The following is a 17,925-nucleotide window of genomic DNA, read 5'->3' as shown; positions in this document are numbered from 1 at the left end:
TCTGGTGACGAACCGGGCTCTCCATGGGGCTGCCAGGAAGCCCGGTGACATCATTGGCACTGATGGGCGGGCTTTAGCGCTGCCCTAGCCAGTAAAACGGCTATGTCAGCGCTAAAGCACACCCAGCAAAGCCGGTGACGTCACCGAACACACTGTCGGGTGAAAGCCTCTGCCCGGCAGTGTGTTATTGTAAACAAAAGAGCCCGTGCCCTGCGCGATCTAGCGCAATGCAAGGGAGCGCATCGGAGCATAAGATGCTCCAATGCTAACATCAGGGGACTGCCTGGGTGAAAATATGGGTATGTCCGGGTTCAGCTCTGAATCTGGACAACCCCTTTAAAGGGCTTCTGTCACCCCCCAACCCCCAATTTTCAGTTTTTGACTTATTATATTTGTTAATGTAAGCAGATTCCATATATGCCCCTCTTACCTCGGGCAGTGCAGTAATTACAGTAAAAAACGTACGTTTATTATATGTCAATTTCTTCACTACCAGCAAGTTGGGCAGACTTGCTGGTAGTCGCCGCATCCTCTGTTTGAAAAAACGCCCCCTTCTCCACTTGATTGACAGGGCCAGCGAGCGCTCTCCTCCTCTCGCTGGCCCTGCCTGCAGCCTCAAATCCCTCGCCTGCGCTGTACCGGTCGTCATTCGGCGCAGGCGCTCTGAGAGAAGGACGGCCGCTCCTTCCTCAGTGCGCCTGCGCCGATGACGTCAGCCCTACACCCGGAAGACTTCCACCATCGATAACGGCCCCACCCTCCGTTAAATTACCTTTAGCCAATGAATGCCAGCTCAGAGGCAGGAACCTGTAACCAAGAGCAACCAACGTGGGCCGCTACCCGCCATATCCCACCTTAAACCAGTACCTGGGGAGTCCAGAGCCTCCTTTTGGCTCCCACCCCACCACGCCAGAACCACCATAACCACCAACTCCAAGGCAACACCTCACCTCCTTGCGTTCCGCCACACCTGCAGCGACCCCAAATCATTCACCCCGACATGCAACACCAAAACACCGGGGCGCCTATCCAAATGCGCAAACCTGTGAAACTCAGGGAGGACCCGACTCCACAGCATGCCCCGCATCCCCAGCCATCGGATTATGGCCACTTCTCTCGAGAACGATAACTGCCTTCCGTCCGGCCTGACCGCCGCTCTCAATGCTCCCCAGATCACGTAGGAGTGCCCCATAATCCAAATCAAGCACGGTGAAACCCCTACAAAAGAAAAAACAAAATAAACATATTATCCACTGTTCGCCACCTGCACCCCCCCACTCCCAAGTTCACCACCATCATGGCCACGCGGGCCTGACGTATGACCGAAACCGAAGGGACTCCCAACGGCCAATGCGCCGAATGACATCCTCACCCAACCCCCCCCCAAGCCGCTTCCGTGGCTGCACCTATCCGAAATGAATGACCCCCATATAACGAGGGGTCCTTACCCAATCCCAACAAACATGATCTCATAACCGCAACAAACTAGAAACGAGAGAGAAAAGACCGGTCAACGTGGACTAACAACGGGCCAGCCCCTCTGACCTCGTCCCTTCCCCAAAACTCCGTAAGGCAACAAACCGGGCACGAGTCCGACCCCTCCACCTTGTACAACACCACCCGGCAACCCCGACACGGTTGGTCCGTTTTTGACCGTCTGATGCAGAATTCCAATCTATCCTCAAATAATTCCACATCCTGTCCGCGAAGGCCCCCAGCCCGACCCTTACTCGGACTAACTAACTCCCCAATACGCAAGGCTCCAAAAAAGGCGAGCGAAAAAGCCAACTTGAACAACTGGACTTCTCCTACTGACACGCAAGTGCCCTCCAACTGTCCCAACATATCCAACAACAAAGCAAACGAAACCGGACGGCGAGTATCCACCCCAGCTGAATGCTTTCGCAAACCAGTTAAAGCCTGCACCACCCAAAAGGACTTAGTCACATCCACATGCAGACACTAAGGCCCGCAGTACCGAAGTCCCACCACCAGATGGCGCCCACGTCTCATTTGAATCTCCAGAGGCCTGCAATTCCACAGCCCCGCCACTAGATGTCATCCGTCTTCCTTCATCAAGAGCTGACACAGAGCCAGCGTCGCGCTGCTCAGGTAAGGAAACCAGCACAGGGCCGCCGACATGACCCCGCCGTCTTGCCGATGCTGCCTGCACCGCACTCCCACGCCGGGCAAGGGAACCAGGGCCTGGCCCCCCCGCCGCACCAGCTCCGGATCCAACATTGCCTGCATCAGGGAGGGGGGTCCCGCACCCCCCTCCCAGGGCCCCGCCGCACTACAGGATTACTCCCAGCATGCGACCGCCTGAAAGCCCTGTTACTAACTGCGGTGCGTGCTGGAGGGTCCACAGTGGGGCTCCTTAACCGGCGCAGGACCCTCGGGGTCACATCTGGACTAAGGCGCGCCAGAGGCCTAGTCCTCCGCGGCCGGCTGGAGGGAAGAAACAAAACAGCAGTCTCCCCAGACCCCGGGAGCAGGCCCTGGACAGTAGCCTGCAGCCACCCCGCTCCCCTGCTCTCCGCTGCTGCACGGAGCTGCGCCAGGAGCACTTCCACCTCAGACATCGTGGGACAGGATCGACCGCAAAAAGAGGTACTGCAGCAGCTCAGACCTGGGCTGCTGCCACACTGCTGTGCCTACAAAATGGCCCCATTTCCCGCCCTTGCTAACCTTCTTAAGCCTTAAACCGCACCCCTAACCCCTCCCATCGCCATTCCCCTTCCTTAACCCTTCCTATCCCAGGAATCAGCTCCCTCCAAGCCCTGGTCATGCCAGGCCTGCATCCAGGCTTGCAGCCCCAATTCCGGCCTGCACTTGAATAGAAGCAGCCAGAAGTATATGATGTAATATGTCAGTTATCCAAAACGTTTTTAGTTTTTATGACTAAATGCATGATACGAAACAGAGACCACAGCGGCCGATAACAAAACCTACCATGCATAGTTTAGCCCTTACCAGTCACCAATCTGTCAGTAGGACATTAACCGATAAACCAGGCACAGAGCCTTGTAGGGCTAGCTCAGCTAAATATCATGATACTAGAGAGAAGCAAATCAGTTCTAATGACTCTAGACGTCTCATCGGCGGGACATTTTCATCTGTGAGGGGCTGTCCCTGCAAGTGAAGAAGTGCCCACCTGCCGCTCGATTGACAGGCCCGGAGATTCAGTCAGCTTCGAAGCCAAAGCAAAGCCCCTGCCCTTAATCTGCTAATCGGAGCTGCGGCGCAGGCAAGAAATTGGTCGCACCAGAGGAAATTATTCTTGTGGCCCAATGTCCACATCATTAATAAAGTCTTAGGCCCCTTTCAGACGCGCGTCCTGGATTTGCTTCGGATGCGTCGCTTGTGCATTGCGGGAAAAGCGTGCGAGTAGGCACGCAATTGCAGTCAGTTTCGACTGCGATTGCGTTCCGATGTTCAGTTTTTTCCACGCGAATGCTATGCGTTTTGCACGCGTGTGAGAAAAAACTGAATGTGGTACCCAGACCCGAACCCGGACTTCTTCACTGAAGTTCGGGTTTGGGCTAGGTGTTCTATTCATTTTATTATTTTCCTTTATAACATGATTATAAAGGGAGATAATAGAATTCTTAATACAGAATGCTTACTGAAATGGGGCTTGAGGGGTTAAAAAATAAAAAACAAATGAACTCACCTCATCTTCTTGTTCGCGCAGCCAGCATCATCTTCTTTCTTCATATTTCAGGACCTGCAAAAGGACCTTTGATGACGTAATCGCGCTCACCACGTGGAGAATCTTCTATCTTCATTCAGCAGGACCTGCGCTGAGTCGATTAGTGCGATTACGTAATCAAAGGTTCTTTTGCAGGTCCTGAAAGATGAAGAGAAAAGACGATGCTGGCTGCGCGAACAAGAGGATGAGGTGAGTTCATTTGTAAAAAAAATTTAACCCCTCAAGCAACATTTTAGTAAACATTCTGTATTAAGAATGCTATTATTTTCCTTAATAACCATGTTATAAGGGAAAATAATACAGTAAATTGACTTTTATCAATTTACTCACATCGTCTCCTAGCAACCATGCGCGAAAATCGCATTTCATCCGCCCTTGCTTGCGGATGCTATGCGATTTTCACGCATCCCCATTCATTTCTATGGGGTCTGCGTTGCGTGAAAAATGCAGAATATAGAACATGCTGCGATTTTCACGCAACGCACAAGTAATGCGTGAAAATCACCGCTCATCTGCACAGCCCCATTGAAGTAAATGGGTCCGGATTCAGTGCGGGTGCAATGCGTTCACCTCACGCATTGCACCCGTGCGGAATTCTCGCCCGTGTGAAAGGGGCCTTATAGTTTTTGATTCAAAGAAATAGACCCTCATGGCAAGTGATTGGCTCCAATTTTTTTTTTTCCTGGACCACTATGGTATGAGATCCTAGGCCCACAAGAGGATCCCTCTGGTATTCTGGTGGGCCAGTCCCTCACATGTGAAGAAGTCCTCCTGATGAGACGAGTCAACTCATTAGAATGGATATGCTCATCTCTAAATGATACCTTTACTTAGCGATCCATTGCCTCTTTCTGGAGATAAAGTACTTTTAATACATATGCAAATGAGCAGTAAGTGCACCGAGCGTGGACCAAGCCACTCTGTGCAACCTTACTCCACCGGCTGCATCTTCTGGCCCCTCCCTCTCTTCGCCTTCATGATTGACATGGAAAGAAGAGAGGACTATGCAGGAATCTGGCCCTGTCAATCAAGAAGGAAAGGCAGGGGCTGTCAGAGGAAGCAGGAGGATCAAGAGTTCGCCGATCAGCTTGGGCCCGCCCTTTAACTGCTCATCTGCATATGGATTAAAAGTACTTTTTCCCCAGAATAAAGGTATTATTACAAGGAATAGACATTGTGCCTAGTTTATCAGCGAATTTCCTGGTGATAGATTACCTTTAATGGGTCGTATAATTATCGTTTAAGCTAGCCAAGTCAGAAGTCCTGGTCACCAAAAATGTAAAATGACTAAACCTACTGGGCAGAGAGAACATTAAAAGGATCTCTCCTGGTGATCGTCTTGCTTTAGGCAAAACAAAACAAAACGAAAAACCAGATTTTTGTGATTGCATCCATTTAAAGTCTCATTCACACATCTGTGCTGAAATCCGTGAAAAGGTCATGCATCCGTGAAGCCGTCCGTGAAGGATCCATATTAGGTCCATGTGTCCGTTTTTTGCTGTCCGGGTGTCATTCGTCCTTCACTGACACTGCACAGCTGAAAAATAATTTTCAAAGCTTCTCTTCCTAATGATCAGTGAAACACGGATGAAACACGGATGGGCATGATCGATCTGTGAACACGGACAAAACAGACCGTGATAAAACACTGATGTGTGAATACACATATTAAAATGAATAGGGACGTGTGCTGTCCGTGGAGAACATGTACAGCACGAGTCCGTGGAACACTGACGTGTCATTGAGGCTTAAGTCGCATATGGCTTGGTAATTGGGGTCATGATATAAGAAACCAGCGCTTCTGGAGTATATCTAGGGAAGCCTATAACCTCTAAAAATGCAGCCCATGCTTTATAATTCTGCTGAATACTAAAAAGATGTCTCCAACTGATTTAAGGATGAGTTCTTGGGACGCTATTAAATTCTATTAAAATGTGAAAAATCTAACTTTAAATGCACATTAAATTCGATGAAAAACATCCCCAAACCGATCCTTCGGTTGGACAAATAGAGGTCGCACACCGCCTCGAGCCTGGTCATTCATATTAATGGACGCATATCCTTGATGCATGAGTAATTTTTAAAAATGATCTGCTGACACCTTGTCGTCCCTGTAGTGTTTAGGTCAGCTTGGTAAGTACAGGTTAATTAATACCTAAGGTTCCTTACCGAGGAGACGCTGATCTATACTTCAGCTGACTCTTCCCGAATAGTGCTGGGAATATATACGACTCAAATATGAAGAATGAAACAGAACTGAAGTATATCATTTCAGCCTTCTCTATGGATAATGTAACAGTCATTAAAAAGAAAGTTTTTTCTCATATGCAATGAAGGTCAAACAGATCTGAATATTTGCATAACGCAGGACGAGACTAACACACAAATGAACAACATAGACAAGGTCATGTGTAAGCCTGCAAGAACGCTGCATGTAGGTCTGGCTAGTGTCATAGGATTAGCAGCAATATTACCAATGTTCTCAAAGAGGGATTAGAGTGCTGTGTTCAAAGAGAAATCATCATTCAAGTCCGCTGCTGGCAATGAACTGAGACATTTTAAAGAATAAAAAATCCATTCTAGTGATGTCCACTAGGTGTCACTAATGACCCACACTGCCCACTGCAGAAATGTGCCAGACTTCACTTTTATTCAGAGGAGGGTCATTTCAATATTTATGGTGATATAGCACCAACATATTCTGCGGTGCTGTACACACATCGTCACACATCAGTTTCTGTCCCTAGTGGTGCTCACAATCTAAATTCAAGCATATATAAGGACCAATTTCGTAGGAGGCCAATCAACCTGCCAGCATATTTCAGAACATGGAAGGAGAACAATCAAGAGGGCACACATGCAAACATAAGGAGAACATATAAATTCTATTTGGATGTTGCGCGTGATCATATTCAAACCCAGGGCCCCAGCGCTATAAGGCAACCATTCTAACTACTGATCTACTGTGCTAATGACTAAAGCGTTACAAAAAAGGGTAAAAAATACTCTACAACAGAGATGACTGAAAAATGCTGAATGCTTTTTGTCAGTGTACGGAGATGGCGGGCAATTCGTCAAAACAACCATCCTGCTTCTCTCTGTCCGATGATGTGCCCCCTCTCAAAGTCTGTCAACTGGGCAAAATGTCTTCAAGTGCATCCTAGAGGCATTTCTAGCAGTCAACCATCTCTCACCAAGAGGTGCAATACCCAAAAGTAGCCTCTGAAAGCCTTTTCATAGAGCAGTGGGGATGCACTTTTATATCCTCTCGTGGCAAGATCCAGTGTCTAATCAGACCACACCTGTAATTTACATATCTGCCTGACATAACTGCATGCCGAGTTTTGCAGCAATCCAATTTCTGTCTGGGTTCGTTATTTTTTTGTCAATGACTATATACAGTATATTGCATGTACTGTAGAGGAACGTCTGACTGTAATTTAATGGTTTTACAAACTTTAACATTTTGATAAAGGGGTTGTTCCACATTTTTCAAAGCAGCACCAGGATGTGAATATTTTTGTGATTGCATGACATTAAACATTTTGTGTAGCCACTGAGTTATTCAACAAAATCTGTCTGTATAGCACCACCTATTGTTTGCGCTTTTCCTTATTTCTTTATCCACCACCAGTTGAAGTTCCAGCCTTCAACTGCTATTAGTCCTTTCTTCAGTTAGACGCTGTGACAGTCAAAGGGAGAGAGAGAGAGCTGCGGCAGAAAGGACACCCCCCCCCCCCCCCCCTGAGAAGTAATAGAGAGAGAGCTGCAAGAGAAAGAATATGCCCTTGAGAAAGGACACCCCCCCCCCCCCCCTGAGAAGTAATAGAGAGAGAGCTGCAGGAGAAAGAATATGCCCTTGAGAAAGGACACACCCCCTGAGCTGTAATAGAGAGAAAGAGCTGCAGGAGAAAGAATATGCCCTTGAGAAAGGACACACCCCCTGAGCTGCCAGCTTGAAATAAACCTAGCAGAGCAGTTGGAGAAATGAATGGGATGACCTCTGGCTCCATGTGAAGTTAAGGGCTGGTTCTAGCTTTGTAAGAAGGAGATTGTCATATACTTTACAATGTCGGAGTGTCATGATTTACATCATGAGATGAACCCTTTAAAACTTTTTCTCCCTCTTTCTACAATTCTACATTCCTACATGCAGCAATGGACAATTAGCTATGTTAGCCCTTAATTAGCGCCTGTGCACCCACCTGCTGACAGAGCATACAATACGGTTAATGGTAAAATGGTGATTTGCTAAGAGCAAGTAGCAAAATAGTATTACAGAAAATTCAAAGTAAGAGGATAATAAAAGCAAAATTAATATGTCATTATCAAGCGATTTCACGGAACCAGTGCACTGTCTACAACAAGAAATCATGACATATATAGGGCAATACAGATACCCAGCATAGCAAATAATTACCTTGCAACTATCTCCTGTCCGTTCCAGCAGGATGTGTCATTTTCAGCTACAGTGGGATGACGACAGACGAGGGCAGGCAGACTGCCATAAAAATGACTGTAGGCTTTCAGCTTCATTATAAACTCCCTGGAAGAACAACAAACACAGTTAGCAATGTCATGTTAGCAGATGCTCAATGAGGCCATTAAAGAGACCCTAGTGTGATCTGTCTTTAGGGAAGTTTTATGATTTATTAATTTGGAATAAATGCATGCACGCTATGGTAGGGGACTATGACCGACTCTTGGGCATTAAAACTTCATTTGTGGATCACTTATACCTTGCAATTTTTTTAAATTTCCAGGATCTGCACTTTAATGAGAGTTGTCTTGGTGGTGAGCCCCTCTGGCCATGGGTCCTTGGGCACTACCCTACTTCTTCTGTGGTGTGAAAATGTTATGTACCTGTATTTCAAGTCTTTAAATATACAAATGAACTTATATCAGTCAAACCATAGACACCCCTCTGTTTTGGGGTTCTTGCCCCTCATCAGCACAGAGCAGGGTACAGGTTGGATGCAGGGGCGTAGCTAAAGGCTCATGGGCCCTGGTGCAAGAGTTCAGCTTAGGCCCTCTTCCCTCAGTGCTTTGTGGCCAGGGGCAGGGGAGCACATAGCCTTTGTACTGCCTGAGACACCCCCCCGATGCCAAATTCTTGAACAAACACCTTCCCTCCAGCCACAGGTGTAGCTTGACCAGCATGCGCTTTCTATAATATCGGTGTCTTCTTATGTGGCACAAGGGTCTTTGGGCCCCTTCAGGCTCCTGGACCCTGTAGTGACTGCTGCCTCTGCACCCCCTATAGTTACGCCCATGTAGACACCACTTTGTAGACAACACTGTTTCAGGGTTCTTGCCCCTCACCAGCACAGAGCAGGGTACAGGTTGGATGGATAAGAAGCTTCAGATGCAGTACTGCTTCTCATCGAAGAGACACTGCAGCAGTGTACACAGGCTTATTTTTCAGGCAAAGCACAAAATAAAATATTTAAGCAAATAACCGCATACCAGCCAAACTAGAGACAGTAGCCCCTTTCCCCCCTGAACTGCATCTAAAGCATTTCATCCAGTCAATCAGTACTTTGCTCTTTACTGATGAGCACCAAGAACCCCCAAAACAATATTGTATATTTCCCTGCACAAATGATGTAGGAAAAACATAAAAAGATGAAACCTAGGAAGCAAAAGTGTATATCTAACAGCCCTCATACTGCCCTTGACACACTAATGTATTACTCTAGCACCATGATCATATAGTCTTCTTCGTTCAAGTATGAGTGCAGTACCCTAGTAACAAGTAACAGAGCCAAAGCAGACATCTTTACCTCTCCCCAACATATGATTGATTTTCTCTCTCCAGGTAATATACCTCTTCTGTCATCCTCCAAGCATCATCTCCCCCCACCAGGGATCATCCCCCTTCTTCCTGATATCATCTCCCCATATTCACTCCAAGTATCACTATTCTTTGTGTATCCCCCCACACTTTCCAGGTGTTGTCTCCTCCCTTCAGGAATCACCTCCTCCAGGTTTTTGCCTCTCGCAATGTAATTTCCTACATCCCCTTTTTCAGATATTATCTCCCCTGGGTAAATTCACACTGCGGATTTTGACGCTTGAATGAAGCTGAACTGAGGATACCCTTCATGGCTTCAGGCAGAGTCTGTCCCTTCTTGGTGAGGTCTTCTTGATGTCATGAATAAGGACTGACTACAGTCTGAAATGCGTTGACTGGTGTTGGGAGATTTGAAATAAAGAATGTATGGTTTTATCCAAGACCCGAGTGCTGGACCTACTACTTTGTTTCTTCTGGGTGAGATCGCACCTTTAAACTGCTGGCCCGAGAACTGCAGCGCTGCTTCCCATTGAAAATAATGGGAGGCAGACACCACATGGCCACCTCTGAAATTTTAGTGTACGCATCAAAATTCTGCTGACAAATTCTGCCATGTGAACGAGCCATTACCCTTTAGGTAACCACTCCTCCAGTATTACTCTCTTCCCTCTCCTGATATCAACCCCCCCCCTCCTCTTACCAGGTATCATCTTCCCCTCTGCCGTCCTTGAGGTTCCATCTTCTCCACCCAGATGTCCCTTCACCTATGTATAATCACTCATTCCCCCTGCACATATAATCCCATCTTCCAGGTTTAACTTCTCGTCTCCCATCCCCAAATAAGACTTTGCCCTCCAGGCATAACACCCCTGTCCTGATAGGTATCATCTCCCCTCTATGTATCATCTACCCTCTTGCCTCCAGATCAGCAGGTCTTCCTACAAGCCCTGGTAGATCCTGAGCTTTAGAACCAGAATGAGGAGCCGTCATCTAACAGCAGCTGATGGCACAAGGACAGGAGAAGATGCAACAAATTTATTAAGAGACGTACGCCAAAAAAATTTGTCAGATCTTCCTTCAGCTGTTTTTTTTTTTTACTGAGAACGCTAGTGAAACAGCAGTCTTTAATAAATGAACCCCAAAGTCTCTCCTAAAGTGAAGCCTAGAGTGGCCAATAGGAGTGGTCATTTTAGGTCTGAGCAACCATACCTTTATCAATACTATCTTCATGTGCCTGTAATATGTCAAATGACAGATTTTGCGCAAAAATGGACCATACTATTTTATCAGATAGTTGTACAGTATATCACAGCAGAAGGCAGGAGACTAAGCAGCTGCTAGATATTAACTAATTAGCTGCATAGAAAATAAATATCGGGCATTTGGCCAAACATTGGAGTAGTGAATATACACAAAGAGAGAACTGCCATTATTATAGATCTATCATCACTGTATCTATCTGCACACATTGTCTGGATAAACTTTGAAAGGAAAGGCATTGGTTTTGTTCTGCCCAGCAGGGTTAGAAAATGATTCTAGTTCATTCTGCCAGGGTCAGGGTAATTCTGAAGTGTTTAGTGTGGTTATAGCACCATCTAGCGGTCTTAAATTGTATTACACTTTGTTTGCCTGTTACAATACTACTGCATTGTGGGTGGCGTACTGCATTGTGGAAGTGCAAATCATCCTGGAAAAGAGAAGTCTCCAGTCTCCAGGACACATCAGCAGAGCTGTCCTATGCATTTCTCCTTCTCAAACTCCACCATCCTTGTAAAATCATATCTGGTGAGAGATCTACCTTTGTTTCAGGGATATTGTGTGTTGAAGAGCTGTTCAGCTAGTTGTAATTGTTACTCAGGGAGTTGTTGTTACTGTTAGCTAGCCATGCAATCTTATGTACAAGCAGCCATTTTACCATGTGCTTCAGTGTTAATGTAATGTTATAGAACATGCTACGCTATGCTTAATACTTATACATGTTATTTGTATTCTTGTAGTTTTACCAATCAATCGTATATAATCAATCAATCACTTATGTACGACCTGTTAACCAATAAACAAGTTAGACTACAAAAAACAGTTCTCTCATTTGGAAGACAGGAATGATTTATGCTGAATGTAAGACTGCACACTGTGTGAACGTGTATGAAGACAGAATAGTAAAACAGATGCTAGTCACCAGCGATAGTGGATCTGACTATACACACACACGCGTGGTCCTGCGTACAAGGTTGCAGCGGCTGCCATACAGTCACAAAAAGTGAGAGTGCAGCCCCCAGCAAGTGCAGCACGATCCAGACCATGCTGAAGTCCGTTTCTACATAGACTGATTCCACACAGAGACATTAAGCAGCCAGCAAACAGGCACACAATGTCCACTAGCCTGGCATCATTGTTCAGGACCAGGTCACGAGCAAGCTGCTCTAGCAAGTCCTCAATAAAAGAAATTGCAGCTCTCGCCCGTGCAGAAGCTGAGGCAGCAAAAGTAAGGTCTTCCTTTGCCACACAAGAGATGCAACTAAAGCTAAGGCAAGCAGACCAAGAAACAGAGAGAGAAAGAGCATGCCTGCAAGCATCACTGGAAAAAGAGAGAGTACACCGTCAAGCGTCACTGGAAGAAGATAGTACGCCACCAAGCGTCAATGGAAAAGGAGAGAGTACGCCTGCAAGCGTCACTGGAAAAACTCACCGCAGAGAAAGAAGCGGCAGCCTCAGTAGCCAAAGCAGAGTTCCTAGAAGCCTTGGAGTTCCCCAAATCCGAGAAACACAGCAAAGTACAGTACTTGGGCCAGACCTAGATGAACAAGATCCAACACAGCGTGTCTCAGAATACGTCCATCAGCATCCCAAGATGTTTTGCAGAAAAAGTTCGGGTTCGAGTTTGGTGTTAGGGCATTTAATAAAGCATGTTGAAAGGCTGCAGGGAAGCCAATCAGCAAGCTTTTAAGCTGTGGGCACTTAGAAGCCATCACAGCCATGCCTAGTAATGGCATGGCTGTGATTGGCCGGTGCATCATGTGACCCAGCCTCTATACAAGCTGGATCACATGTAGCACTGCCCATCAGCTCTCAGTAGTGCAGGGACAGGAAGCAGGCAGCTGAAGTGAGGGAGAGTGTTAGGAATCTCATCTGGCTATTTATTCTGTGGATGACCTATAGTGACTTTTTTGTGGGTGCAATGCACCATCTTTGTACCCCGACACAAAAATATAATAGTTAATCTGTCTGTTAGTTCGGTGGGTGACATTTACCCATTTTTGGTGTACGGTACACCTGCACTGGATCCGTGACAGGGAAATTAATATAGTTTATCCGTCTGTTAGTTCGGTGGGTGACATATACCCATTTTTGTGTGAGGTACGCCTGCACTGCATCCGTGACAGGGAAATTAATATAGTTAATCCGTCTGTTAGTTCGGTGGGTGACATATACCCATTTTTGGTGTGAGGTACGCCTGCACTGCATCTGTGACAGGGAAATTAATATAGTTAATCTGTCTTTTAGATCTGTGGGTGACATATACCCATTTTTGGTGTGAGGTACGCCTGCACTGCATCCGTGACAGGGGAAATTAATATAGTTAATCCGTCTGTTAGATCGGTGGGTGACATATACCCATTTCTGGTGTGAGGTACACCTGCACTGCATATGTGACAGGTAAATTAATATAGTTAATCCGTCTATTAGTTCGGTGGGTGACAAATACCCATTTTTTGTGTGAGGTACACCTGCACTGCGTCCATGACAGGAAAATTATTATAGTTAATCCGTCTGTTAGTTCAATGGGTGACATATACCTATTTTTGGTGTGAGGTACACCTGCAGTACATACGTGACAGGTAAATTAATATAGTTAATCTGTCCGTTAGTTCAGTGGGTGACCTCAATGAATGAGGAGAGCATCAAATAAGGGACGTGGCCCAAGTCGTGGTGCTGCTGGTGTTGGTGGAGCTCCTGTTGCAGGGAGAGGACGTGGTCAATCTGTGCCAGCTACACGCCCAAATGAAACACATTCCTCAGGTGCACGTAGGTGACAGAACGTTCAGCGTTATTTTGTAGGCCCAAATACCAGTGAACGAATGGTGATGCCAGAACAAGTAGAGGCGGTAGTAGATTGGGTGTCTGACAGTGCCTCCAGTTCCTACACATTGTCTCCCACCCGGTCCCCTGCTGAAAGCGCAGAGTTGGCAACTGCAGCCCATGGGCATCTGTCTTTCACTTCACCTTCTTGCAAATCAGCCAAGCAGTCTGAGCCCCAAGTCATGCAGCAGTTTCTTATGCTTTTTGATGACTCTGCTGGCAGGGTTTCCGTGGGCCATCCACAAGCCCTGCCCCAGAAGTGGAAGAGATTGAGTGCACTGATGACGAACCACTTATGTTTCATGATGTGGACATGGGAGGACCACCGCAGCACGTCTCTGATGTTGACGAAACACAGGTGCCAACTGCTGCGGCTTTCTGCAGTGTGCAGTCCGGCATGGAGGGCAGGGATGAAGATCGGGTGGAAGATCATCGATGTGGAGGATGATGAGGTCCTAGACCACACATGGAATCAAGGTCATGCGAGTGACGTGTGCAGTTCGGAAGAAGAGGTGGTGGTCACACACCGCCAGCCACACAGCAAAAGAGGAAGCAGGGTGCAAAAGCAGAGTGGCCGTCCCCTAGCCAGTATGCCTGCTACCAAGATACCCCAGTAGTCACTTCTCAGTGTACAGAGATCTGTAAAGGACTCACAGAAGGGAAGTCCTGCTCAAAAATCTGCCATGTCAGAGTTTATCCGGTCGGCCACCAAGATAAGGCAATCAAGGTATATGCAATCTTAGATGATCAAAGCAACAGGTCTTTAGCTAAATCCACCTTCTTCGACACCTTCAACATTGTAGGGCCCGGTTCTCCCTACTCCTTATGGACATGCGCTGGTACCATTGAGACAGCGGGGAGTAAAGCAACTGGGTACAAGGTAGAGTCCATGGATGGTCAGACCTGCTTGTCCCTGCCAACCATACTGGAGTGCAATCACATTCCTGACAACCGGTCTGAGATACCTACACCAGAGGTAGTGGCATACCACCCCCACCTGAAGCGTATAGCTCACCTGATACTGGAACTGGACCCAGAAGCCCTGATAGTCTTACTCCTTGGAAGAGACATATTACGAGTTCATAAGGCTAGAGGACAGAATAACGGTTCCCAAAATGCTCCATACGCCCAGAGACTTGACCTAGGATGGGTCGTCATGTAGTGTCCCACTAGGTAAAGGTGGGCACTGCAGGGGTTAATGTGTTTTTATTACCTGTAATGTTATGTGTATGCATTTCCCTGTGTTAGCTGGGTGTCAGGCCTGTCAGGGTGTAGTTTAGCCTCCCAGACGTTAGAGGGAGCTAGAGGGTCTTAGATATATATAGGAAGGCCCAGACAGGGGAGTGGTAGTTCATTCCAGGGGACTAGAGGAGTTACTTCGTCCACCTGAAGCTCCTGAGGCTAGGCTTAGCTCAGTAGAGACACCCCAGTTGCAGGACGTCACCTCCTGGGAGAAACCACAGCCCTGCAGCAATAAAGCCAACATACTACAGGCAAAGATAAGTAACCCTGATAGGCAGATGCTTTAGGAAGAAAAGCAAGGATTTAATACGAGAGGAAGATATATATATATATATATATATATATATACCAAGGATATAAGCCACCATTTAGGCATTTGGGCCTTGGGATTGAAACCAGACAGGAGTTCTAGAAAGGAACAGTGTACGCTATTTCTGAGGAAAGGTACAACCTGATTCTGAGTGCATTGTGGATTTACCCTCTGAGTATCTTGCATAACTTATACCTGCCATCTTGTGGAATAAGCCTGCTTGCAAGCTGTAATACAAAGGACTGTATAACTACCTTACTGTATAAAGTTGGACTGTTCAGTAAAGCAACGTTTGGTTCACTATACCATCTGTGTACCTCAATTATTCCCACTACAAATCGGTGTGCCACCGTTACAGGCACTGGCGTCACGAATCCAAAAGGGACCTTGCCCCAGGCACTAAAAATACCTGTAACATCCAGGGCACCTCATCCACCATCAGGCCTGGTCCCTACATACAGAGTGTGCCCCAGAGGAACTGTGTCTACCTCTCCTTCACTGCCGCATGCCTGCCCAGGGTTCTCAAATACAGTGAGCAACCCTCGATTGCCCAAAACCGTGACCTCACATCGCAATACCCTGCAGGTCTGGCGTGCTGCATAAATTAGCGTCACGAACAGGATTTACGGAACATTCCTGCGCCATTGCGGATATAAAACTGTGTGCTAAAAAAAAAAAAAATTGCCTTAAAGTGACAAGCCCTAATTGTTTTATTGAAAATTGCTGGGCCAAAGAACTGTCGTTATTAGCGGTGTGAAGATAGTGTATTCTGGACTGTTTGCTGCTTGTTTAAGCCACCGCTTGCTGTCAGTGAATAGACAGCCATTTTGCCACTTAAACCTGAGGTGGATTACAAGTGCGCCCGGTGAACTGTTTGGCGCGAAAAAGAGGACTTTGGCGCGAAAAGAACCAGGCGGAGTCATCACCCAGCCGGCGAGGAGGAAGAACGCCGCCCTGTCTGGAGAAAAAGGTGCCGCCTACCTGAGTCCCGGAGCTACGAGAGGCCGCGCCCACCTGCTGATGCTGTACGCAGGACGTCCGACGCCCGTATCCCGCATCTCGCGAGACTTGGAGCGAGCACCACCGGAGTGAGTACCAACTTAAAACTGTTGCCGGCTCTGCTATTTACCTTACCGGAACGTTCCCAACCCCTGCCAGGGCACCGGAGGGAGCCCCGTTAGCGACAAAAGACTTTTCTGTGGAAAAAAAAAGTTATTATCATTGCCGCTCCGGTCCGCTCTGCTACATTTAAAGGGCCATACCCACCTAGCAACGCCATGTCCACACCTGAGGAAATCGCACAGGTGGCCCCAGTCGTGCCTTCTGGAGTATCCCCAGCCGACCCCAGGGCCCCTGCCGCCGCGGCACCGCCAAGCATGATGCCGCTAACTATGCCGTACTATTTTGGGGCCCCCTGGTTCCCACGTTATTCAGGGGAAGCCCATAAGTTAAAGGACTTTAGGGAACAGATACTGGCCTTGTTCCGGCTTTACCCCATAAATGCCGAACAGCAAATGGAGATCCTCCTAGCTCAGTTGGAAGGGGCCGCCCGCAGGGAAGTCATGTCGTGGCCCCGCTCTGAGAAAAGTAGCCTGGAACAGATCTTTGATCGCTTGGGCACCACGTTTGAGGCCAGAACGGTGTCAGAAGTTAAAATGCGTTTCTTCAGCAGAAAGCAGCAGCCTGGAGAGTCGCTCCGCGATTTTGCCCTGTCCTTACAAGAGACACTGAGAGCGGTAGTCCAAGTGGATCCTAAAGAAGCTGAGGACCAGGACCGGACTCTCAGAGAGCAATTCATTGCAGGCGTAAGTAATGAGCATTTAAAGGGCCAGCTACGCATGTTGTCTGCTCAACACCCCCACTGTGCCTTTCTGGACTTTAAAGAATTGGCCATCAGTATATTGGGCCAGAACCCGGCTCCAGGGCCGGCAGCCTCCTATGAACCCCAGGCTTGTCAGCCCAAGACTGTGAATGTGGGGTCTGCAGGGGTCAGTCAGGCCACCCAAGCTCCAGTCACGGAAGTAGTGGCAGCCCTCATGGAGCAAGTGAACCATCTTACTCTAAGCCTAGAGAAGATGTGCAAAAAGATAGAGGAATGGGAGAGACCATTGTTACTGGAAGATGAAAGTCCTTTTCCTCCAAGGCTCCCACCTGCATATGGGGACGTGTACCCAAAAGAGCCTGATGGGCGACCAAGGTACCGGCCCAGGAGCAGAAAGCAGCCTGTCTGCCACCACTGCAAGAAATATGGACATACTGAATCAATGTGCTGGCAGTTAAACGGGCAACCCCTGAGGCAGAGGACCGCCCCTCGGGAGGTAGAACAGTAGGTCCAAAGGATCCAAGCTGGATGCCTAAATATGTAGGATCCCGTCCAAAAATTAATATATGCATCAACGGGATACCCTTTGAAGCCCTCTTGGACACTGGGTCACAGGTCACCACCATTCAACGGCCTGCTTTTGACAAGTTCTGGGATCCAAGTCTTCTCACCCAGCCACCAGAGTCCTGGCTAGATATCATTGCCAGCAACGGTAAGCCAGTGAAAGTGCATGGGTATTGGGAACCTACCCTTCAAGTGGGAGAAGCCACCCTGCCACAGCAAGGCGTGATTGTGGTACAAGCAGGAGATAAAGGAGGACACCCTGTGATATTAGGGACTAACGTTCTGAAAAATTGTTACTCTGAAGTGCTTGACGCATTAAATCAAACTATATCTTCAGCCTCACCTGCTTCCAGAAGAGTTATCCAAAAGACTATTAGCGTGCTGTGTGCTCAGCAAAGGTT

At 47.5% G+C, this 17,925-nt stretch overlaps 1 protein-coding gene across 1 annotated transcript in view; it reads right to left on the bottom strand.

Annotated features, from left to right (window-relative positions):
* GPC3 (glypican 3) overlaps nucleotides 1–17,925 on the bottom strand; it is a 712,927-nt gene that overhangs the window by 312,836 nt on the left and 382,166 nt on the right. The window contains exon 5 of the mRNA XM_040442690.1: nucleotides 8,133–8,258. Coding sequence (XP_040298624.1) covers nucleotides 8,133–8,258 — 126 coding nt within the window. The remainder of the gene's footprint in view (nucleotides 1–8,132; nucleotides 8,259–17,925) is intronic.

The sequence above is a fragment of the Bufo bufo genome, chromosome 8 (genome assembly GCF_905171765.1).
Source record: "Bufo bufo chromosome 8, aBufBuf1.1, whole genome shotgun sequence".
Classification (NCBI taxonomy): domain Eukaryota; kingdom Metazoa; phylum Chordata; class Amphibia; order Anura; family Bufonidae; genus Bufo; species Bufo bufo.
Note: the sequence above shows the minus strand (reverse complement) of the source record. Positions and strands in the feature narration are given on the sequence as shown.